We start from the raw sequence: 26,660 nt of genomic DNA, 5'->3' as shown, positions 1-26,660 counted from the left end.
TTTCAAGAGATGAGAACAATTTTATTGCAATTTGATTATTTTTGTGTTGTTTTGAACCAAATACACACATTTTCCAAATGCTTTTGAATTGAATAGTTTATTTTAAGACTTGAAGTGGTATTTTAAGGGCAACAACATCTTTCTAAGATTTAAAAAATGTACATTGGAATTTGTAAAACTTTAGCGCTTAACTGCTGTCTGTTGACCTGTATCGTAAGATAAAAGCCAAAGTCGTTTAGAGTGCATATAATAAAAGGTTTTTAGGTTTCATAATCTTTAATTTTTTAAATCTAAATCATGGGGTTTTAAACACGTGGATACACGCAGGTTCATATAAATGAATGATTTACCTCCAACTCCATCGGCGTTAACAAAATCAAAAGTATATTCAAAACAAATATCGCCAGAGTTTAAAAGTAAACAATCTACAGTAAAGACTTAGCATTTGAAAAAACTGTTACGCAACTCTCAGCGTTTTATCCTACCTATAATATTTCTTCGTGCATTTTGCTAAAAGAGTTGTAAGTCACCCAAACTCGCTGTAGAATTAATGTGATATATTACTGTCTTATGAGAATGAAAATAATATACTCTTCAAAACAAGAAACGCAAAAGGGATATTTTTGTTATTTTAAAGAGAAATATATGTAATAACGTTACAAGCTCAGAGTATGTGATGTTACACGTGTTAAGGCACTGATTGTCAGACCAAAATGACAATAAATGTTGTGCACTTTGAAAACGGAGGAAAACATCGGATTTTTCGCCAAAACGCATGCATGTCCAATAAATTTGTTTGAGAGATCTGAATGTTCTGCAAGTGCAACATGTGCAAAATCCCTATAAAAGTGACGGGTTCTCGGTTTCCATAGCTCAGTGTTAAGCCACCGACACGCAATACAGTTACGCCAAGACTGACTGAAGCACAACGCAACAACACCATTGGTCGCTTGGAAGCAGGCGAATCTCGATCAGATGTTGCCAGAGCTATGAATGTCCACCCAAGCACCATCACAAGGCTATGGAATCGTCACCAACAACATGGATCAACTCCGCACAAGATCGCAACATGCGGTTACGTCACCTTCGGGATAGGACCACCACTGCGACGTCTACTGCTTCAACCATACCAGGGCTACGTAGGATTTACGATCAGACCGTACGCAACCGTCTACGAGATTCTTAGGCCCCATGTGCAACCCATCATGGTGAACGTCAACGACGTTTTTCAACATGACAACGCCCGTCCTCACACAGCCCGACTCACCACTGTCTTCTTGAGACACCACAACATCAACGTTCTTCCCTGACCCTCCAGATCACCAGATTTAAACCCCATAGAACATCTTTGAGACGAGTTGGACCGACGTCTGCGACGGCGACAACTTCAACCGCAGACTCTACCTCAGCTTACAGCAGCTTTGCAGGCTGAGTGGACAGCCATTCCACAGGATGTGATCCGTCATCTCATCGCTTCCATGGGCAGGAGATGCCAAGCAGTTATTGATGCTCACGGGGGGCATACTCGTTATTGACGTTGAGTGACGTTAAACTTCACCTAGTGAGCGTGGACTTCGCCTTTGCAGACTTTGGATGTTCAGCAGTGAATGTGCAAAATTTCACACATGTCATACAGAACTACCCGGAATAAAATTGTTAACAATTTGTCTCATATTTTGCCTTTTGCGTTTCTTTTTTTGAAGAGTATATTAATGACGATTTCTAAAGTATAAACGAGTAAAAGCATTGTTTCTCTAAATATACCAAAGGTTATCCATATTTTAGCCGCGGCACAGCGGATCATAAAACAGCTCTGAGTTCTTGTTTTCCAAGTAAAAACATTTAGCTCATAGCTCATCATATCTTGCCTGATTAGATATTTAATTACCTTTTTCGACTCAGAAAGTCAAATCCTTTCGACTGATTTATTCGACCACGCCCAAGGTTTTATAGATTAATTTATTATAATCCTTTTTAAAATAACTTCAATTTGAGGGTAGACTAACTGAATCAGGTATACGCGCGTCGCGAGCTTTGTATTGCTGGCGCACAAAAATGTAGCTAATAAAAAGAGAAACAAAAGTCTCATAGATTAACTTACTCTAATTTTGTCTTTAAGAAATTCAAGTACCGCGGCTGTTGAGGATTCCTTCTTGTTTCTCTACGGAATCCGAAGCTTAGCTACTCTTAGAATGGTAATATGAAACATTTAAACTACAGTTTGCATGGTTTGATTTATCGGCTTGGAAGGAATTCCAAAATGTAATAATCATAAGTTTTTCTACTTTTTAAAAAGCTTTACAGGTAGCACACTGTCCTGTAAAGTTAGACACAAATTTGAAGAAGAGAAAATTGAGACTGAGATTCTAAACCGTGACTCATTTTACCAATGACCTCTTAGGGAGGGTCGAGGGTTTGAAACCCATCCATTCTCAATTTCCACTTCTTTGAAAGCCTTATAATTATATTTCATAAGAAAAACATACTCGTAAAAAAATAAAATTTATAAAGAATGTATTTACATTTGTCACTCATTCATTATATTACTAGTTTACTATTTTCTGTGCCTGTTGGGGTATGGAGATAATTTTGCTTTTTGTTGTTTAAACTACCAGGTTTTTAGTTTTACATGTTGAATTTTCAGAATATATTCGATAAACATGTTGGGTGAACATGAATTAAAATCTATGCACAGATATATTTTACTGTAACTTATTATCTTGTTTTATAAATAATTATTTAAGAGGAAAGGCTTTCGCAATATGTATAAACACACACACACGCACGTGTATCTGTGTGTGCAGTCAACGTGTGATAATTTTAATAATATTAAAGGTTTTAATATAAAAATATCAGAATATATTTGGGGACCATTTCAGGAAAATGAAATATCTCTGAGAAGACTGATATGCTGTTTGTATTTCTTTAAAAAAACATATTTCACAAGTTAAGCATGTTTTACCCGCTACACATATATCGTGTTATTATAATCCATTATCACTTCACTCATCTCGTGCTCACTCGAAACGTAATCGACTTGAGCTCATTGCCGTTTCTTGAAGAAACCGGTTGACGAAATTGAGCGGACATTAAAATAATAACCCAGTGGTTGTCGTATAGTGCACATTTGAAATCCGAAACTACTATATTAGGTTCCTCAACTACTAATGACGATGCATAGTTCTCTCTTTGTTTTCTGTAGAAAATAGGTGTGATCAACGAGTTGTTTGGACAGAGACATTTGGTAAACAGAATGGTTTACTTAAGCGGAAATGATATAAGAAATAAGACTACGAGAACCAACTTAATTTATTTTGTACCAAAAGTTAACGAAGTTAAATAATTGGTCATCTAGGATTAAATTTCAAGTACTGTTTACGAGAATACTGCTTGTAAACACACAAATGCTATAGAAACCTTTTTTGAGTTATCGTTATACCGTTGTTAATCGTTGTACCTAAGACAGTAAATTATTTTTTGTTATTGTTGCAAAGCAATGATGCGCTGTTAGTAGTACTTTTGAAATCATTTCTGTAATATGTTACGTAGTTAAGCCACAAATTTGGTTGGCCCGGCATGGCCAGGTGGGTTAAGGCATTCGACTCGTAACCTGAGGGTCGCGGGTTCGAATCCCCGTCGCGCCAAACATGCTCGCCCTTTCAGTCGTGGGAGCGTTATAATGTAACGGTCAATCTCACTATTCGTTGGTAAAAGAGTAGCCCAAGAGCTGGCGGTGGGTGGTGATGAATAACTGCCTTCCCTCTAGTCTTACTCTGTTAAATTAGGGACGGCTAGCACAGATAGCCCTCGAGTAGCTTTGTGCGAAATTAAAAAACAACAAATAAACACAAGTTTGGTAAATTTATTTTACATAGCGTTTTACATGTAATGAACTTTAATAGTTATATTTCTCTCTTTACTAAAGAAAAAAAATAAACAATCTATTTTGACTTTCGCTAACTATCACTTTATTTGTTCTCCATCTTGTTTCCTATCTAAGTACTACGGAAAAGTGATGTAAAACCAAACGTGCAAACCAATAAATCAAAATTTAAAGTAACTTTGTGTCTGTCTGACCTTATAACAATTACTCTGTAAGAGACGAGATTTTTTTTGGGGGGGGTTATGGGTAATTTTATTAAGAGTACTAGAAATACGATAAAGGAGAGTACTCAAATGGTCAAAGGTCATTTCACAGGATACGTAAAACAAAGAAGGTACAAACCACTACACCAAAAGAGGTTTAGTACTCGAACAAAACATGAAGTCGTTCTATTACAGTTTAAAACTCTGTACAATCAATACTCATCTCCTACCAATACTGTTACTTGCAGTGAACAGTATCACTAAAAAAAACTTGATTTAAAATAAACTCAAGGAGGATTTTTTTTGGTTTTGCTCAGCTTGACTTAAACATTTGTCAGGTTTAGAACTAACTCTCTCACACGTGGTTAATAAACTTTTATTAAGTATGAATGAAAATCCTGTGTGGGTGCGCTGCAGAATAAATATCGCAGGTTTTGGTTTAAGAGCACAAGTTTCTAAATTATATATACATATAACTTAAGCAAACACATCCCCAGTGGCTCAGCAGTAAATCGGAGAGCTTACAATGTTAAAAATACGGCTTCGATACCTGCAGTGGGCAGAGCACAGATAGTCCTTTATGTAGCTGTTCGCTAAACAACGAACGGGTAAAATATTCAAACACTCAACTGACACTCATCTGAGATATTTATATATACCCTTAAATATAGTATTTTAAAGTTCCAACCAGTGGAAAGTTTCAAGATTAAAAAGCGTCTCCTGAACATATTCAGTATTCTAACGAGCTACAGATTATGGTTTCATTTTAATGTAAAATATATTTATTCTGAACTTGTGATCGAAAGTAAACTAACTAAAGATCACAACTAGAGTAATTTAAAAGTAAATTCAGATCGTTACTAAAATTGAGAAATCGTGAAATGATAATTTTTTGATGTCGCTAAAATTCAGCGCTCATTCTTTGAGGTGCGAACAGCATAAATAGCCTATGGTGCAGCTTTTCGTCTGAACTAAAAACCAACAAAATCTTCCTTGCTGGAATTACATTGTCCAATACGTCAATGAACAAAGACGCCCTTTATTGGGTTTTGTGAAGTAATAGCTCTTTTTATCTTTCTAACAATAAAGGAAGTTGCAAAACTTCATTTCCGCTGACTTAAAATATTTTTATTTATGTTTTAGGAGACTGGAACACAACGAAATTACCGAGGTACCACCTGGAGCATTCGCCTTGTACCCACGTTTAAGAAGAATGTAAGTTTGAACTGATGAATAACCACAGTTGTAGCATCATCATTTTTAAAAACGCTTTACAGCTACAGCACTTGTTCTTAGAAGAAGACAGAACTGATAATTTGAAATCAAATACATTATGATGTAAAGAAGATGTTATTTCGAAACCTTTTACGTGTTATGGATCGCTCAGTAATAAATCCTTGTTCAATAACTTCGTACTTTTGACACGATAATCAGAACAAAGATGAGAGATTGCATTTCTGCCATTTCCGACAAGCAGCCTAACATATCTTGACTTTCATATATAAAATATCTCTCTTAGGTACAAACTATATAATTTACTTTCTCGTCACGCACATGTTTCTCCACCCTTGGTGTTTACAGTTTAAATACATTTAATGCAATTAGTCACTCCACTTGAAATACTGTTAATGTAACCGAAGTTACTTTATTTTAAATAGTATCTTTTTGACGAAGAACTTGTTCATGAATATTTTTTTTACTTATTAAATAAAGCAGATTAACATAAGTTTTTGTCAACATTTGTTTATTCAGACAGAACTTTATATACGATATTATTAGACCTATTGATCATAGAATTATTTTTCAATGATTTTTAAGCTCTTCTTAACTCGTGAATATATATATGTATATATATCACACGGAATACCTTCAGTAGGTTAGAATAACAAAATTTATGTTTTGTAAAAGTACAGGACAGGAACAAGAATGTTTACAGATCTTGACGATCAGCTTTTTGCTTTATAACAACAAAACGTATTATAACTGTCTTGACTAATTAATGATAGTTGATTTCAGAGACCTCAGTAACAACCAGATCGATAAAATTGCTGGAGATGCTTTTCATGGCTTAAAACACCTAACGTCTCTGTAAGTTCAGATGTTTTGTACATTATCAGCTCTGTGTCTCTGTCAATGCCTTTGTTTGTTTACACTGTTCATATATATTTACGTGCCTAAACACTAATACGAGTAGGAATACTGTTGAGTGTTACAGTTAACGTTTTTTGTTTGTTTTTCTCTGGTTTGATAATAAGACATAAAATATTTTGTATCATGAGTTTTTTTCATACGTTATGGTTTGTTTTCTTATAATGAAAATATAATTTTAGAATTTCGTATATATTCTTTTAAATGGATAAAAACGTTACCAGAAACCACTTCGAGTAGAAATAATTGAATATGTTGATGTGGATCAATTTAAGTATTGTGAAAACGTAAATACCTGAATAAACTAATAATTAAGCTTGAACTCGATTCCGGTTTTCGTCTGAAATGTTAAATCACAAAGTGAACTCAATCTAGTTTATACAAGTGAAGATGTTTCTTAAAAATAACTTACACTTCTTCTCGTTCAGGGTTCTCTATGGCAACAAAATAACAGAGCTTCCAAAGGAAATGTTCAAGGGATTAACTTCATTGCAGTTACTGTGAGTTGAATATAACTTGTTTTTACTGTGAGTTGAATATAATTTGTTTTTACTGTGAGTTGAATATAACTTGTTTTATTTAATTTATTTTTAGTTTATGTTCTGTTTTATGATATAAAGTGTTACGTAACGTGTGTATAGATTAACCATGATGTACAGCGTTGACAGGTTTTCGAATTTGTTTTTAGTTCTCGAATGACTTTTAAAATAAGTAACAATCAGGTTTAAGAATAAAGTTAGTATATATTTATGAATTTACCTTATGCTCGAAATTTATGAAATTACCTGACAATGGCAGAGCAATAAAAACATTAGATCACAGAAACAAAATTAAAGTACATTTAGAACACAAAGCACATTTGATTCTGTATTCAGCTTTTTTATATTTTTTGTAACTTTAATTTGAGTTGCTTAAAGGACCGTTTTTCTTTCTGTTTTAACTAATGTTTTTAAAGTTTATTTATGATGTTTAGTTTAATTGTTCATAGCTATGCGATGATTCAATAGAATGAGATTAGAACTGACTCAACCAATCATTAAAGAATATCATGGTACAACTATAAGCTTGAACTATATAAGTAGAGACTAGTATTATTTCAACGATCTTTGATTTTTTTTTAAACTCCTCATTCATTCCAGTTTTAATATGCTGAAATCTATTTTCTTTAGTACTGCTTCAAAACATTAGTCAAGCTATGTCTACTGTGGTCACTTGCCTATCGGTGGTTTTTCTTTTTGTTGCACTGTACATTAGAAAACAAACTTTCAAAATTCCTTTAGCCTTACAATTCGATACATCAAACATCTTCCTGGTACACTAATTTCCCTTTATAAAAAGCTAATGGAAGGTTCTTGAGACGAGTGGATGTTGATGGAAAGTCTTCAAGTTAAACCAAACAGTAGACACGCGCGTGACACACTATTGGATCATGTGATTCAAAAAATGGCTTAGGTGGCAGCATAGACACACTATACCGCAATGTTGATTAAAACTTCAGCCAGTTTACAGCCAGTAAAACAGACGTACTGTTGAAGTTTTCAGTGTTTGAGAATATAACGTAGAGGCATAGCACACGATGGGGTCATGTTGAGTAAACAGGCCTATTAGAAAAATGTTCTATAACACAGCAGTTGTCTCAGAGTATAACATAAAAACACGATACATTGTAGAGTCATTGACAAACACAACAGCCAGATGACAGCGAGTTAAACAAGACTACTGGAAAAACGTTCACTGAAACAAGCTTACATAGCGCATCACATAAACACATTAACGTCATGTGAAGTAATACTGTATTCAGTTAAATAAAGTAGAAACTGCCTATTAGAGAATGAGATATAACATAGCAGCTGATTTAGGATAGTAACATAGGGCCACTATGGTCACTGCTTTCAAAAAACACATTCTTGTAGCCAACAAATAAATCACAAACTTGGCCACAATAATTTGAATATCTCTGTCACACGTGAAATTCATAAAATAAAATCACAGGATATACTGAATACTGTATAACTATCGCGTGAAAGATATTTCTATCGCATAGAAATTAAAGCCTAGGCCTGATTTTAAGCGTAAGCTGAACCTAATTTTATCAGATCGTGAAATAAAACTTCACCAGTATTTAAAAAAGTTTTCGCTTCATTATATATGTGCTGTATAAAAGATTTGGTTGTGTGGTATATTCAAATCGTAAAAGTGACGGTGGTCGTTAGAGCATTAAGACAGATACATTAAACTTGTGTTCATTAATACAGGCACATTATAAACATGTTTCGTAACATCATGACTGTTTTAAATTGAGCATAACCCGTGCTAGTTATGAGTCGCTGAATGAAGTTGGAAAATATGAGTAGAAAATTAATTTGATTCCAGCATCGGGTGTCTAAGGTTTCTATACAGTTTTGTATAGTCAATAACATACGTGCTTTAGTGTTTGTTTGTTTTTAGGTTCTACTGAAGAATGTTTCCCAGGGTTGTTGTTTTTTTTTGTCACGACGAAATTAAGCCAAAAAAAAAAAAAGAAAAAGAGTGCGACAGTGCAGTTTTGGCACTTCCTATCGTGTTACGTCTTTATACCATTTCACAAAGTACTTAATGCCCAGAGCTGAAATTATATACTGTAAATATTCAAATCTGTTGATCCACCAATAATAATTTTATGGAAATGTGAAATTGTACTTTTTTCAAAACATATGCACTTTGTCATAATTTGCTACAGACCTGCATAACTCAGATGTTAAGCTAGTCGGGTAGAAGTACACGTCGAAACTACATCAGTAGTTCCTTATTACTTTTCTTCAAACTGAAGAGGACGCTACTGAAAATTTCAGAAACCAGTCAGGACAAATTTTATTTCCTTTCAAGGGTGGTTCTATGCATTAATTTGTAAAAGGAATGAGTGTTAAAACACCTTTACAGAAGGTATTATTGATGTGTAAGTAGAACAAACTAAAGTTAATAAGACGTGAGACAAACAAAGTAGTACGATATTTAATTTTTGAACAAAATAAATATTAAAATGTTTTTAATGTTTACACTTTTTGAAATTATTTAAGTATTTTCTCACAAAATAACATTTGAAAATATTTAAATATGAGTAAATAGTTGAAAAAGAAGATAATTATGAAAGGCTACCAGGAGTAAAGGCTAACATTGGTTCGAATCCAGGATGATAATTAGGCTTTGATTACTCTATTCTAGAGAAAGAACTTATAAACAGATAGCTAAGCTGAATGACTGCAATGAACATGTTCTTAATTTATATAAAACTAAACAAATGCACCCTGGTAAAACAGCTGTATATCTTTTGTTTCGATACCTGTGGTGGACAGAGCACAGATAGCCCATTATGTATCTTTGTAGCTAACTTCCAACAAACAAAATAAATAAATGAAATGGTTATGTGCGTAACTTAATATAACAACATAAAACATTCATTAATACTAATATTAAACAGCAACAAGTATTCATAACAACTTACATCAAAAGGAAGGATAGAGCGACTTTTATATAACATATTCATTCCTTAGATGAATTATAGTTAGATTTGACTTTGTGGAAAAGAAACATATAAAATAAATAGGGCGTGTTATTATGTAATGTGCCCTGTTTTGTCTTCACGTACCGACGGAAGTACGACTCAAATTGCGTTGACGGTATCCAGTTTACCAGATTTAACTTCAGTTTTGCCAGTCTCACGTCTGTCAACAAAACAAAGACGAAATGTGCTATCTGCAGGTGAAAGTGGGAAGGTGGTTGATACTTAGAAAAAAATATTAGTAAGAAGAACTAATAATCAAGCGCAGATCACCCTCGAGTAACTTTGCGCGAAATTCCAAAACCCAACCAAAACCAACTGTAGGGATCTCTTTGGAAAGAAAAACAAACTTTTAGAACCATTGATGTGGTATTACCGGGAAAATCCAGATAGTAGCATGGAAGGGTGGGGTCTATATTAAAAGTTTCGTTTGGTATAATAATAGTATAACGTCAAGGACAGTTTTGCCCTCTAGACATTGATGTATAGTACTCTGATTATTTGTTTGTTTTATGAATTTCGCGCAAAGCTACTCAAGTGTTATCTACGCTTGATTATTACTCCCTAATTTAGCAGTGTAAGACTAGAGGGAAGGCAGCTAGTCATCATGATCTACCGCCAAATCTTGGGCTACTATTTTACCAACGAATAGTGGGGGTGACCGTCACATTATAACGCCCCCACGGCGAGCATGTTTGGTGCGACGGGGATGCGAACCCGTGAACCTCAGATTACGAGTCACACGCCTTGACCCACCTGACTATGCCAGGCCGATCCCTACAGTAACGAGATATTATATAGTGAAGGTGATATAACTACGCTAATCCACCTATATAAGAATGTCCAAATGAGTAGGCCCGGCATGGCCAGGTGGTTGAGACACTCGACTCGTAATCTGAGGGTCGTGGGTTTGAATCCCCGTCGCACCAAACATGCTTGCCCTTTTAGTCGTTAGGGCGTTATATTATGACGATCAATCCCACTATTTGTTGTTAAAAAGAGTATCCCAAGAGTTGGCGGTGGGTATGATGACTAGCTGCTTTCCCTCTAGCCTTACACGGCAAACTTAGGGACGGCTAGCTCAGATAGTCCTCGTATAGCTTTGCGCGAAATTCAAAACAAACAAACAAACCAAATGAGTATATCCAGTTATTTCCCTTCCCACCAATAACTTCCCGGCTGGGAAGGCGGTAAGTCTTCGGATTTACAACGCTAAAATCAGGAGTTCGATTCCCATCGCTGGACACAGCAGATAGCCTAAAGTTGGTTTGCTAAAAGAAAAACACACACACTAATAAATTTTAAAAATTACTGTTTTGCTGTACTTTGTATAATTTCTTTTGTATCACTGTTTTGAAATTTATCGAATTTTTTTATACTTATTATATGTGTATACTTATATATATTACTCCGTGTAAAATACGACATTTAACGAATTTTGTCACGTCATCTAAACGTTAATAAACACTCATATAAACCATTTTAATTATTTTGACTTCAGTTTCAATACACTGCTGTTTATGTCATTCCGAATTTTAAATGATATGGTGACTCTACACTATAATAGAACAAGATATTCCCTGGTAATAACAATAATAAAAGTCACAACATATTCGCCTGCATTGAAAGTTTTGGTTTCAATTAACACATCTTTTGGGTCTTACTTCGTTGAATAACGAACCAAGTTACGTTTTTACAAGTAAGACACACAGCTGAGAGTGTTGGAAATAGAGACTGACCCCGAAGGGCAGACCTTCTTCCTTGAAGATGGTGATATCGATGCACGTCTTCTACATCAAGTACTCCTGTGAACGATTGGCACACATTTCCTCACTCAGTTTAAATGAACTTTTGCCATTGAATCGACGACAGCAAGAAGGATGATGTCCTATCGCTGAAGGAATGTCAGTGAACTCCACAGATTCGAATCGTATATTATAAGTCCCAATGCCCTGACATTCAACGTTTAAACTGAGCCATTTCTATAAACAGTTTCTGTACTTTTCCACTAGGTGGCTGTAAATGTTTTGTTTTACTGCTTCTCTTTCGACCGATTGGTGATGCTTACAACACCGTAAATTCAACTTTTCGGTAAGTTTGAGCTCCAAAGTGGTGACTGTTTTGAGATCCTACGAGATTTATGGACAAATTATGAGAATACTGCTCGTTGATTGGCCTGTCCCATACATATATAATGCGACTTTACATATTTATGCGTATTTAGCATATGGAAATTCCATATTACACCAATTGAACGCAGAAGTTTTATAAAATAAATTAAAATAGTGGCGGATTACAGGACTAGAACTTCTAGTATAAGAACGAAAGAACGTCTTTTAATTTTAGTCCCAAGAACCTCAAAACGGGATTTAAATATAAGTGGTTTGAGCTCATGACCTATTAGAGTTATGTCAGATGACGCCGTGATTGAATTAAAACGAGTAACACAGACTAATTTGAGTCTTGTTTGATAACAATGAGAGCTATAATCATATTCAATAAGACAGTAGAAAGCTCAAAGCTAGTCGTCACCAGGTGGAAAAACCTGGTAAGTATTTGGATATACTATGCTCAAACTAGAGGTTCGATTTACCTCTATGGAATAGCTTACTTCGTTTTTAAGAAGATACTTTTAACCCTTCTTGAAGTTTGGTATTTCAGTGATGAAATCTATATTCTGGAATAACTCTATCACATAAAATGCAATCAAGAACAAATTAATCTTTTTTAAAGTCATACCTCAGCTGTGTTATGTTTGTTGACATCGTGTTTTCGGAATGTAAGCATTAGCCTGGGAGTTTCTCAATATTTTGAAGATGTATTCCTCTGTCTAGAATTTCTTTCCAAGCACAACAAACTTCTTCCGATCCTTAGCATTCCATATACTTTCATGACATTCAACATTTCTCTCCATCAACACAAATGTGATTTTGGCACGTTTACAGAAATGTATTTGTTAATTTGTTTGTTTCTTTTAGAAAAAATCCACTTTGAACTATCTAATGTGTCCATCGTGTGGAATCTAACCTGAATTTTAGTGTTATATGTCTGTAGACGTACCGCTGTCTCACCGGGGAGCATACAAGAGTTTCACACTATCCAAAGCTAACTATGCACAATGTTTCCTTATGATAATAAGAGCGCTGGGGTAGGGCTACGACTTACCTGAAGTATCTTACCACCAAAATATGTGTTGGTTCCAAAAAGCTGCAGGTTGTATTTATATCAACAGCCAATGACCAACAGCACAGAGCTTTGTTTCAATCACATCGAGAAAGATCTGTTGTGTTAACTTTGAAATTAGAATAAAGGTAACTACTCTTGTATCACGTAGGGTTCAAGATGGAGAAAGTTGTGACTGCTCCTTTATAACGTAGGAATGGAGATGGAGAATAATGTATGGTTGGAAATAGAAAACGTAACTTTTATATGAGATAGGATTAGGGGTGAAGAGAGATGTCACTAACTCTGTATCATTTAGGGTGAAATTTCGAGAAATAAAAAAAAACTTCTATAACTCGTAGTGTCGAAGATGAATAATGATGTGACAACCCCAGTGACGTGTAGGGTCGAATATGGATAATGATGTGATGTATAGGAATGAAGATGGAGAAAGATTTGACTTCCATGGATGAAACCTGCTGAATCAGTACCAATGCGGATACACATCTTGTTACAAAACATTCACCATATCTCATCATTTCCACACATGTTTGGTACTTTTGAATTTTCAAAAATCTTACATGGGGCAAAAGGTTAAATATTATTACAAACTTACATTTCAATGTGTACATAATTCACTGTAAATATTAGTTCCATGCTTCTAAATGAATACTTTCAAAGATAGTACTCTTCACGTGACACAAACACAGCATGGCACTACTTATATTTATAAAGACGTGTTGAAATTTACCTACAGCAGTTAAAACCACATTTACATATTTTTTTTTATTAAAAATTAACGTATAAGGCTACTTGGGGTAAGAATGTTGCTGTCTTTAAGTGAAGATTACTTATTTATATATATTAACTTATAAATGGGGAAAATGTTTGATATTTTTTCTTGCCTTCAGTCAGCTTTGAATTAAGAAAAGAATACCAAGACGATTGTACTAGTGAGGTTACGAAACGCAGTAATAAACAAATACATTGACCAATAAACTGTGTATCAGGAACAAAAAAGGGTCAGTTTCTTGTGGCCAAAAAAGGTTAAACCCAAAAGATATATAATAATCACAAAGTATATGAGAGTTTTAAAGTCAATATAATTAGGTGATTGCTGTTTAAATCGTAAGACAAAGCTCATCATTCATGATGTTTCAGGGGCACTAAAACGCAACCACTTAGTCTGCTTTCTTTCCTTACAATAAAACGCTAACTACCACTTGGTTTCCTTTCTTCCCTAACAATAAAACGCTAACTACCACTTGGTTTCCTTTCTTCCCTAACAATAAAACGCTAACTACCACTTGGTTTCCTTTCTTCCCTAACAATAAAACGCTAACTACCACTTGGTTTCCTTTCTTCCCTAACAATAAAACGCTAACTACCAGTTGCTTTCCTTTCTAACCTCACAATAACCAGCAGTTGAACTCCTTTCATCCCTTCCAATAAAATGTCAGCTAGCAGCTGATTTATTTCTTTTCTTTAGTATTTGACTAAACATCTAAAGCTAATGTCATCTGTTGAAACTTGAGTTTGGCATTTAGATCAAGTTCGATATAGATTTTTTAAAATTGTTTTCAAATATACGTTCAGCGTCAAAGGCCAAAAAAGACATATAAGCCCCAATTGTCTGTGTTTGTTTTTCTGTTGTTTTTAACAGTTGGATTGTTGCTGTTTTTAAGTAAGTCGGTATGTCATAGATTTCTGCGCAATTACATTGATGTTACAGGAATTGTTTGATAACTGGCTGGGAAAAAATAAATATTAACTTCCAATCCAATCAATGTAGCTAATTAGAGCGAAACAAAACATCAACCTGACATAACTAATAAAATCCTTTAATCCATTATGTACCCAAAGTTAACAATATTTTCGACTGTAAACACAGTAACAACTGATTGATTTGACTAACCTAAGATATTTATGATAGTCTTAAATAAGTATTCATTAACAGCAATAAAAGTACCTTAATAAAAATTAAATTAAAAAACTAATAAAGTTAGATATATTAAACATTCAAACCCCAGGTAGCGTTTTGTTTTTAAGAACTTTAATGAGTCTTATTCTGATATTAAAACCGCTAGTCATGTTAAATTTTTTTTTTTTTTTTGTATTTTAATTCCCAACAAGGCAAGCATGTTATTAATTACCATTGGAATCATTTGAAGTATTGACTGCAATTTTCAGATGGTCCCAATATTTTACGCAACGGCGGCATATCCACATGTTTTCAACAATGGCACATATTAACTTCAAGAGTAGAGAAAAAAAAAAAATCACACTGTCAGCACTACCACCCATTAAGACATATCTCTCACTAAATTGTATTTTTCCCTAGCCTAAAGATAAACAGAAATTGACTGGAGCCGCTCGCATTAAAACAGCTCTGCATTTTTTCTTTCTTTCTTGAACATTCGGTTTGCTTGTGTGATTGTGGTAAAAATAACCTTGTTTCCGACCCATATTTAGGTTTACAGTCTGAGGAGTGCTACTTGTGTTAGCAGTAAAAAAATCCAGACTAAAGACTTTAAAAACTGCTCATGCATATGGCATAAATAAATGTATGACGTATTGAATAACCCGATTTGTAATGAGCAATGAATTTAAACAAACCACCCGAATAAGTTACGTTGAATGCTGAAGTAAATATTAATTAGTCAAACAGTTTAACTTAGGTGTGTGTGTGTATGTTTTTCTTATAGCAAAGCCACAGCGGACTATTTGCTCAGCCCACCAAGGGGAATCGAACCCCTGATTTTAGCGTTGTAAATCCGGAGACATGCCGCTGTACTAGCGGGTGGCGTTTAACTTAGGCCTCGTAACAATTAACATTTCGTGCGCGAAGTTTTCGGTGTTTTCCGAGATAAATTAAAATTTGTGTTTTGTTATGTAATTCATTTCATCGTAATATACAATGTTGTGATGTAAGTGTCAAATGTTAATTACAACGTAAAAAGAATACGTCATAATATCCTTGTGTAGTTAGTTTGATCGTAACATTCATTTTTCTGACGAAATTTGTTTGTTTGGAATTAAACACAAGGCTACGCAATGGGCTACTAGAGCTCTGCCCACCACGGGTATTGAAACTCGGTTTCGAACGGTGTGAGTCTGCAGACATGCTGCTGTGCCACTGGGGGGGGGCTCTGACGTAAGTGTCAAATTTTAATTACAACACAATGTATAAAAGAATACATCGAAATCATCTTCCGTGAACCATATATAACATCTAAAAAAAAAAAAGAGTACATTTCTGTTAAACGTTTGTTTGTCTTGTGTGTGATACGCTACCATGGAAACACATCTGATATGATAGTTACAAACGAGATCTACCAACAGTGTGTGGGCGTTGACAGGTATAAGTTATTTCTGTTAAATCAGTGCATGTGGGCAGAGCATCAATGAAAACAGACTAACAATACAGTGCATTCCTGCTCAAAATAAAAAGTGTGTTAAAATAATTTGTCAGATCTTTCTCTTGTCTCACAAGTTGCCGCCCAAGAAGCTTTTCGTTCAGTATCAGATCCCATTAGTTGTGCTAAACGATGGGAGACGATAGATGTTATGAAACACTATTTATATGTGTAGTATAATAATTCGTGATGAACAACTTATGGGAGCCAAGAAGAAAAAGATTTGAAATGCGACTTTTATCAACCTCCCGTTTACGCCGCAATTTACAAATTTTGGATTTGTGTGATGAATGGAGTTTTCACTTTTTGCTCATCTCAGCACGATTAGTTGATGCAGTGACGTAGGTAGTTGATTCTTCATATTAGGTGGTACATAAGGAGTTACGAGTGTTTCCTTCTTTTTTATTATCGTTCATTTACCTTTCGCTGAGTCTATTATTCTGAAGTGTTCTCTGTAACGAAAAACTGAATAAATCTACAACCTAAGTTTAACAATCAACTAGCTACGTCACTGCATTGGAAACAGTGATCAATTCGGTGTACCTGAGATGGGTGAAAAAGTAAAAACTTTATCTTATAAACAATTGTCAATATCTACTGAAATGAAAAAAAAAGAAAACTTGCGTGATTGACAAATTTTGATAAATGTAAAGAACAAAGCGCATCTATAGTTAACTTGACTTTTTATAACAGGTTCAAACCTACAGAGGTATTTTATGAAAGTAAAATATCTAGAATGACAGAATATAAGTATAACGTCTATATAAAGCCTAATATCACAAGATGTAATTATCTTGAGCCGATTGTATAATAAGTCATACACACCTCATAAAAAGAAAGGTTTAATTTAACTGTATGAAGAAAAAATATCAGTTTGCTTGCTTTAAAGCTCTCTAACGCTAATCCATTGGTTAACACTATCTATCTCTACCACGGTGGAGGCTGCTGAACTTTTCTTTGATCAAAAGCAGGAGTACCGATCGTGCTTTAAAGAGAACCATTTCGTGTTATTTTATGAGTGTTGTATTCTATAAAAGTTTGTATAACGAAGAAAAATATCGTTTTCCACTCTCATGTTAACTTGTGATGGAATTTCTAAAGCTTCCAGTACAATTATTATTTTTAGTTATCGAATTAAACCCACAAAAATAAAGATGTGAAAGTTTAGAAAAAAGAATGTTAGATAATGGTGAATGCAAAATTGCTTTAACTGTATTGTCTTATTTGTTTGTTTTTGGATATTCACACAAAGTTATCCATTGGCTATATAGCTAGCCGTCCATAATTTTGAAGGATAGACTAAGGGAAAGGTAGCTAGTCAAGAGCAGCCATCTCTTATGCTCCTCTTATTTGGTCCAAGAGGAAGATGTGACCACAACACTTGTAACGCACCCTCGACACCAAAACGTGGACGTGAACGTACGACCAGCACGCTAACCAAAACCCACTCTTAGTTTCTTTTAATATTATTCTGCATACCTTTAGTTCCGGAAACGTTTATCACATAACTTTTAATCATAATCACACTAAGGTTTCGAACTCCTTGAAATAAATTTTAGAATCACCTGCTGATTTGAGCTATTTGGCTGTCATTGAAAGACATCATGAATAATGAATTAACATAATAAATATTTTAGTTCCTCAACAAACTAGGCATAAAAATTGAAGAATAATAGTTTTTCCTAAAGAAGTCACTTTCCAAGTTAACAGTACGATATTACTACAAGGCACTAGTGAAAAGCAACATTAAAAATATAAGGAAGCTTAACTAGTTCCGAGCTATATCAAAGAAATCACTAGTGAACATTGTGCTGACAGTAATATAGTTTCAGTTCGGTTCTCATCTGCCCTTACGGGCGAACACCAGTGGCCACATGGGGATCGGAAGTTAGTGCTGTCCAAATGATGTGCTTTGAAATCGTCCAGTGTTGACAGGATAGCTCGATTTGAAAATCAAGCAGTAGTAATACTTCATCTGTAATCTTTATATTACATTAACTCACATGTCGTTAACTGATGAGTCGCGCTGAGTTTCACAATCCCTCCTAAAGAAATCTTATTAAAGTCAAGTGATACGAGAAGACAGTGAACGTGCGCAGTATAACTACATCATCAACGGTACCTAAATAACACAGATAATTTTCAGTTTTATTTTCATAGAATTATTTATTTAACTGTTTATTAGATCTGAAAGAAGACTGCTTAGAATTAAGTTACTTCATCGTACAATCGAATACATGTCTTCGAAAAATTAAACTTGACACAAAAATGTCTTGTACATACAGTGTATGGAGAAAAGCTTTCAGGCTTAATCGCTTTGTTTCATTCATGTACAGACTTTGTATTGAGAAAAATCAAAAGTAAGATGAATAATAATTTATCAAGCGGTAAAAGATATGGAGATTTTTCTCTTTTACAATTTCAGAGCAAACCTACACTGAAGATATTTTCACATATATTTTAAACTTACATCCACAGAGAAGACTATTTGTTAATGACCAAAATGTGGGGCTTATTTCCTCCCGTCCAAATTGCGGAACGCGAACTATAAACACGCGAATTCACAGACCAGACACACTAATCACTAGGCTACGCTCGACCGGGATATTACAATTCAAGTACAATCTACTTTTGACTAAAACTCGTCAAAGAAAATGCTGTAACATGAACATTTACGGAAACAATATATTCTAATATTTATATAAAAAAGAAATTTATTGAAAATAAAACGTCATTTGTTAAGCCCTACATACTGAATACCGTGGTATTCAAAAGTTCATAAATGAGTAATGATTTTCATGATTTTATTTTTAAATATTTGGTTGCTGAATTACTGCATAACTTAAGAGAGATAAATACAAGATTTGAGAAATTAGGATTTCACAACATATGTGGAACATGTGGGACGGTTTTAACGCCCGGCATGGCCAAATGGTTAGTGTGCTCGACTAACAATCTGAGGTTCGCGCGTTCGAATCCCCGTCACACCAAATATGCTCAACCTTTTATCCGTGATGAGCGTTATGAGGTTCGGTCAATCCCACTATTTGTTAGTAAAAGAATAGCCCAAGAGTTGGCGGTGGGTGGTGATGACTAGCTGCCTTCGATCTGGTCTTACAGTGCTAAATTAGGGACGACTAGCGTAGATAGCCCTCACAAAGTTTTGCGTAAAATTCAAAACAAAGAAGTACGGTTTTAACATTTGTTGGTTCGCGTACACCATTTCTTTCTTCTTTTATGCAGAATATAAAATATACTTGTAGTTGTTTTGGTATTGCATACAATTATTTACCGTACAACGTGAAAGTTTAAAGTTTGTGTTAACTGCTGTAGATGCATCTCCTGGCTACTTGTAGTAAGACTGAGAATTTTAAACTACAACTTATTAAATTTTGCGTCACAAAACGTATTCCTTCTTTTACTGATCATTTATTGGTGAATATTTTTCAAAATGATTTTATACATATCATCATGAAAACAATTATAACACGATTTATATCGGTTATTGGTTAAAAGACAGCAACATTTAGATAACAAATAATTAAAAACACATTCATAGTTTTCATTTTGTTATGTTATTTAGACCAACCACCATGGCTTAGATTCCCTGTTTTCAACGGAGCACAGACAGCCCATTGTGTGGCTATGCGCTAAAATAAGCAAACAAACTAACGTTTTGAATGCATTGTTCTGAATTTAATGTTATAATATTTATGTAAGGTAATGTAGATGTATGCATATTGATAAACACCTAAGTATATAACACATTTTAAGGTTGAAAGTGTTTATCATTTCTGTTAAAATAAAAACGGTATTTATTTTTAGCTTTTATTGAGGAGCTCTTAGTTAAAATTTTAAATTACGCTAGATGATTCAATAGTAAGCTTCATATCTTCTCAAGCTGATCGATTCCCTCGGTAAACATAAGACACAAAACCTATTGTGTCACTTTGCGCTAAAATAAACAATCAGGAGTATTTTAAAATTTATCGCTATTAGTACGTTTTTATGCTTAAAATTGTACGTAGCTTATATACTGAAGTCAAGTCCTTGGGTTCCATTAAACCTGACGTTACGTCCAATGTGAAAAGAAAGACATGTTACCCATAATGTGGTTTTGTTTTTGCGTAACTATACTGAAGGTTAATGGTACAAGTGGAGTAAGAAAGGTCCATGTGATAGTGTGTGAATGGTAAAGAACTGCTAAAGTTACTAAATAAATCTTATCTCTGTGTCTCTAAAAGACAAAACTCTACTTTTACTGCACTCATTTTACATTCTTCGTCCTGATTTTACTTTCTCGAGTGTCTTTGTAAACAACAACAACAAAAATTCTGATTCCTGGCGCCCAGCCAGCGTCAAAATGTAGTGAAACACAACCAAAACGGTAGGAAATAGTTAGTGTACATAAGGCGGAGGATAAGAAGTGAGATGGAAGAGCCCGTGGATCCTTCTTGGTTGTTTATGTTGTCTCTGTGACTTACTGTCAGCCTGTTATCTGTGTTATCTCTATGGCTCACTGTCAGCGTGTTATCTATGCCATTTCTATGCCTCACTTTCAGCGAGTTATCTATGTTATCTCTTTGGCTCACTGTCAGCATATTATCTATGCTATTGCTATGGATAACTGTCAGCGTATTATCTATGTCATCGCTATGGCTCACTGTCAGCGTGTTATCTATGTTATCTCTATGGCTCACTGTCAGCGTGTCGTCTATGTTATCTTTGTGACTCACTGTCAGCGTGTTATGTATGTTATCAATCCTTTCACACAAATTATGGATGACGTTGTCGAACCATAAAGTATTCTAAGGCTTCATTATCAGGTGTTGAACACAAAACAACCTAACATGAATTGTTGGGTTTCAGTATTTACAAATTATATGTAATTATTTTTGGTATACTTTTTGAAGTAAACGATGGCCATAAAACGAAATCGTACTTCTTATAACCGGTTATATCAATGTTAGTTTTTAAATTATTTTTACTCTTTGTTGTTTTGGTGATACCACAAACATTTATTGGGTTTGTCTTGAAGTATCCAAAATAAGTTTCCAACATGACATAAAACTGTACGTCAATTACCTTAGGTTTATTGTTTTAATGATGTGTTAATCGAAGATCATTAATCATATTTCACGTGATTTCAATATTCAGAGTATAAAAGTGGGGTTTGGACGAGAAGTCGGCTCATTCAATAGTCCTTACCATAAAGAAGTTACATCAACCGAAACGGACGATGCTTCTGGACTGTTTTTGTGTGTATGTGTGTGTTATTAAAATTTATAATAGACTTAAATAAAAATATCGCGTGTTACTTAAAGTTATACAGTTGTTGTTTTTTCACTTCCATTCTGTTTTGAAGAAAAGGAATGAATATATATTAACCTAACAGTGGATTTTTTGTTTCTGCAGCTTACTCAATGCTAATAAGATTGGTTGTATCAGAAGAGACGCATTCGTTGATCTCCATAACTTGAATCTCTTGTAAGTATGCAGTTAATTTATTCTGCTTATGTTTTAGTCATCTCGCATTTCTCGGAATGCTGATTTGCTATCTTAGTAAAAAGGGCATTTCTTTGCAATACCAAGTAAAAATTTAAAAAAATGAAAGACGTAAAGTTGTATCTCTTGAAATCACATTCAACAAAATGTTTATTTAATTAGTAAACAAACGATACTGTTCTTGAATGGATGTCCTCGGACTTCATGGTTCCTTATTAACTGGAGAATAATTTACTTTAAAATTTCGTATTTAGTTCCGAAGAAATTTTGAAACTTGTCCTTCCATCCGTATAATTAAAAAAAAAGAAACTTGAAATTTTGCTTGTTTTTATAAAAACAAACTTTGAAAAGAATGTCACAAGATAGAATAAACATATAATTAAATGATAATTGGAGGTCACTATTATTATTGATATTTTTTCTTTTCTAACATTTCATATCTATTTAAAATTTAAAAGCTAAACACTTATCCAAACCTAAGTGGAACGTATTATCAATCTTTCTATTAAAAAAGAACTATAAATAAATCAGTATTAGCAGAACCTTGTCACAGGAAATGGTCGTTTTAGATGAAATAAATGACTTACAGAAACGTACACAAATTAAATCTCCCTCTGTTTTAGCTTTTCTATTGGCTCCCTTTCATTTGCAACGGTTTTATAGAATATACATGTACATTTATACGTATATTTAATCTTGGTAATGTATAGTAACAATTGTCGTTATTATAGGAAAAGGGCTAAAGGATAATAATTGTACGGGTAATTTCATGCAAATAATCTCCACCAGAGAAGCAGCAGCAAGTCTTTGGGTTTATGACGCTAAAAATCGGATTTAGATACCCGTTGTGAGCGTAGGATGAATAGCCATTGTGTAGCTTTGCGCTTAACAACAAACAAGCAAATCATTTTCCAAGATTCGTAAATATTGTCATCTGGTAGAAAACGTTAAAAAAGACTTTAAACATTAATAACCGTTTTAAAGTGAATTATGTTTAGAAGATAGGTTTTTTAAACTATGGTAACGAATGGGGAAACAGTTCGTAATCTTTCACACGCTCAAAATATAATTTATAATTTCCTAATAAAAGATGTTTAACGTAGTTCAGAGGAACAATATCCTTTTCGATAATCATTGATGTAAATTTCGTCAAACGTTCTGTAAATTAAAAGTCGAAAAAACAATATAGAAGAAACATAGACTTTTATTATTTTATTTATGTTTTACTGGGAAGTTTAAGAGAACAAAAACACAGTTTGGGAGGGGCAGAAAAAAATAATAATTTCATCTACCTACGTAGAATTTAAAAATCTTGAAACAGTGTCCCTAAGATGGGTGAGGCTGGGGGGGAGAGCTTTTCATTAGGGATTCTAGCACCTCATTTTACCCTGGTAGAAACCCATATGATACTTTATGATACTTAAATCGTATTTACAGAAAATGAACTAAACTAGTTATCTGTAGTAATGAAACTAAAGAAGGAGTTTAAAGAGAAATGTTTTTTTTTCTGTTTTATGAGTCTTCTCATATATTTCTGACGGTTATTTCACTTACTAAGTCTGGTATAACTTAACAGTACTTGAAGCAATATTTGATTTTCTAACGATTTGTCTGTTTGGAATTTCACACAAAGCTACATGAATGCTATCTGCGCTAGCTGTCACTAATTTAACAGCGTAAGGTCAGAGGAAAGGCAGCTAGTCATCATCAACCACCGCCAACACTTGAGCTACTCTTTTACCAACGAATAGTGGAATCGATTGTCACATTTAACACCCTTACGGCTAAGAGAACGAGCATATTTGGTGTGACGGGAATTTGAACCTGTTACCCTCAAATTACGAGTCGAATGTTCTAACCACCTTGCTATACCAGGCTTTTCCAACAGTAATATAATATTTAAAAATGAAGGGAAGGAGTACAGGTTGAACGAGATAATATCAAGTAGCTTGCTTTATTACAGAGGGCTATGATAAACGATATCCCACTCTCTTTAAAACAATTTAGAGAGTGGCATGCTATTAGTGGAGCTAAAGCTGTAGAGTCTAACAAAGCTACCATCCTTAAGATAAAAACAGGGGAATCATGTCTTAAACTTTAGAGCACAATATCTCGTAAAGTGTCAATGATAGATCATTGGTGAAATCTTTTTCAGGAATCAATTGTTACGTCGATGAGCAATTATAAGTGTGCGTTTGTCATTCTATTAACTGATAAAATCTTTTGTTCTTACTAAAAATCAATTTTCTGAAGCGCAGCTATGAATTTCATCTCTTGTCCTTCAACTGTGTGAAAATATCATTATAACGATCCTGTAAGTTGCGTTTTTTCTTACTGCATTCCTTGAATATGTGAAAACAATAAAGAATAACCATCGATGCCTTTAAAGTTCTGTCGAAAATCTGGACGTGTTGAATACATAATTTATTTATATTTCAAACATAGCATAGATAGATCATTGTTGCTACGAACCAGTAATTTAAGCGAGCATTCCACTCATATATTATTAAAAACATACACAGTAGTTTTGGTATTTTACTGTCTTCTGAAAAAAAAAAAAAAGAGAAAGAAACAAACGAACAGTTCATATTCAGTATTCTTAACATGCATCTTTTGTAACTTGACAGTGATGTACATTGTGTAACATTAAATATAATTTATTGCTTCCTTTAACTGTGAGTTCTTACACGATCTTATTCGTTGATGAGGAATTATGCGTCTTGTGGCATCCAATTCGTGCTTTTAACTGTAATTTTTAAATTCGTAATAACGTTGCGAGCTAACTGAAAAGGCTTTTTTTTTTAATAAAATGTGTTTCACTTTTGTTTTTACACAACGGTACTCACTGGAAAAGATGAAAGATATATGGTTCTTCCACCACTTGTATGTACGGCACTACACTCTCTCTCTGAGTTATACAGGGTTCAAATTTTCCTGCAACGTCATTTGCCTTTTTATATGTGATATGTTTGTTTCTTTGTTGTTGTTTTTTCTTTGGGAAGGGGAACTACTTGTCGACCCTTTGATGCCTCGGTATACATACTCAAAGTAGTTCGCATAGGCTTAAAATAATTGTTACAGAAAAATACTGTAATTATTTATTAACATTAGAGCATATGTCCACATACCAAATCACAGAGTGTATAAAGACTTAGATGTTAGAAGATTCTTTACATGAAGTACTAATGTGTTTGTGATATGTGACAATAACATGGATAATAATATTTTAGTCACTATTAAGATTCAAAAAATTAAAACAAGTAAATCCAGATATTGTTACACTATAAAACATTAAAATAAAATAGTCCAGACATTGTTCAACTTCAAAACATTTTTCATGTATTTCTTAAGCTACAAAACATAATGCCAAGTTATCCCAACGTTGTTAAATTGTTTTAGTCCAAGGGTAAGTCTATTAGCTAATGATATTAAATAATTCAGAATAGGCATCAAACAGTTGTAATAACGCTATAGATCTTCAATGTTATTAAGTTAGCTAAAAGGTTAGGTTCGTATGATTTTACATTAATCTCAAAATATCGCTCTTTTTCATAATTTTTAAAACTGTTTATTGAATACAACACTGTACAACGTGTCTGAAAATATAAGCGAATCCTATAATTTTCACTGATTTCATAGACACAAATCTTGAACCAAACCTAATAGTATAGTGAGATAAGTACAAAAAGTAAAACATTCCATACAACACGTGTTTTAACATTCACTAAAAGTATTCTATACTGTTTAAACGAACTTTACATAAGATGGTGTTTTAAATTTATCTTTTCTTTGAGGGTAGGGTGTTTTTATTAGATCACGTTCCTTCAAAAAGTGCATTTTATTTTCTCTAAAACGTGATTATCTCCATTATAGTGATATCCTACACTCACTTTCTGAGTCACGGTGCATATGAATATGTGCTGCAAGACATCCTTCAAACAACTGTGATGATTTTATTTACGTCAAATCCGATAAGAGAAATTGTTATTTTATACTCATGTAATTTTGAAATTTGAATAATACAGAAACCAACATTCATATATATATATATATGCAGTCAGTTGGCTTTTAGTGGTAACATATTTAAGGTTGAAAAACAACTACCAGACTGTTTAGAAGGATAACTAATTAAACAGATTTCCTTGGTTATTCAAAATGTCTAATATAAGGTAACTAAATTAGTCTACGCAAGTTCATGTAGCGTAAATTCTATGGAAATAATCCTCACGAGTTTCTTTGTCAGATTTAACTGTAACATTTCTTCATAAATAAAATTTTCCTCAGGCACCTTTCCTGCTTCGTGTTTCTCTGATCCTATAATCACGGGATCCACAGCGGGCTACGGATGTCTCTTTCTGTAACTGGTGAAAGTTGAATAGCACAAATGAGGCTATTATTAGTTATAAACATTCGCTACACTACACCCTCATTGATAAATGTTTAGAGTTGATTGCACAAATATTGTTAGTCTCCTTTAGATGATGAGAATATATTGTTGTTGCTGGCCAACATGGTCCCTCTGTTGATTATTTTCTCCTTTTTTTCCAGGTCTCTGTACGATAATAATATCCAGTCTCTGAGCAACGGCACCTTCTCAGCTCTACATAACATCCAAACACTGTAAGTATGTGGATTCTTACATTCCTTCTTCATTCTAACGTTATCAAATAACTTGACTTCTGAAGTATGAGAACCAAACCTTATGTTTATCTCTCCGTTTTCATCCATCTTTATAAGTTATTAGTAGTAGTACAAAAATCTAACTTTATAGATAAAAAAAGAAGACTGTTGGAAAATGTCAAGTA

At 33.9% G+C, this 26,660-nt stretch overlaps 1 protein-coding gene across 8 annotated transcripts in view; it reads left to right on the top strand.

Moving 5' to 3' along the window:
* The window catches only part of LOC143229062 (protein slit-like), a 561,294-nt gene that overhangs the window by 152,189 nt on the left and 382,445 nt on the right, over positions 1-26,660 (top strand). For 7 of the 8 annotated variants that reach the window (XM_076460805.1, XM_076460803.1, XM_076460801.1 and 4 more), the window contains 5 exons: positions 5,230-5,301; positions 6,103-6,174; positions 6,663-6,734; positions 21,766-21,837; positions 26,404-26,475. In XM_076460805.1, the coding sequence (XP_076316920.1) occupies positions 5,230-5,301; positions 6,103-6,174; positions 6,663-6,734; positions 21,766-21,837; positions 26,404-26,475 (360 nt within the window). The remainder of the gene's footprint in view (positions 1-5,229; positions 5,302-6,102; positions 6,175-6,662; positions 6,735-21,765; positions 21,838-26,403; positions 26,476-26,660) is intronic. The other variant, XM_076460804.1, reaches the window with a different exon arrangement.

This window comes from Tachypleus tridentatus, chromosome 10 (genome assembly GCF_004210375.1).
Source record: "Tachypleus tridentatus isolate NWPU-2018 chromosome 10, ASM421037v1, whole genome shotgun sequence".
Classification (NCBI taxonomy): Eukaryota; Metazoa; Arthropoda; class Merostomata; order Xiphosura; family Limulidae; genus Tachypleus; species Tachypleus tridentatus.
This window is presented reverse-complemented; position numbering and strand designations above follow the sequence as displayed.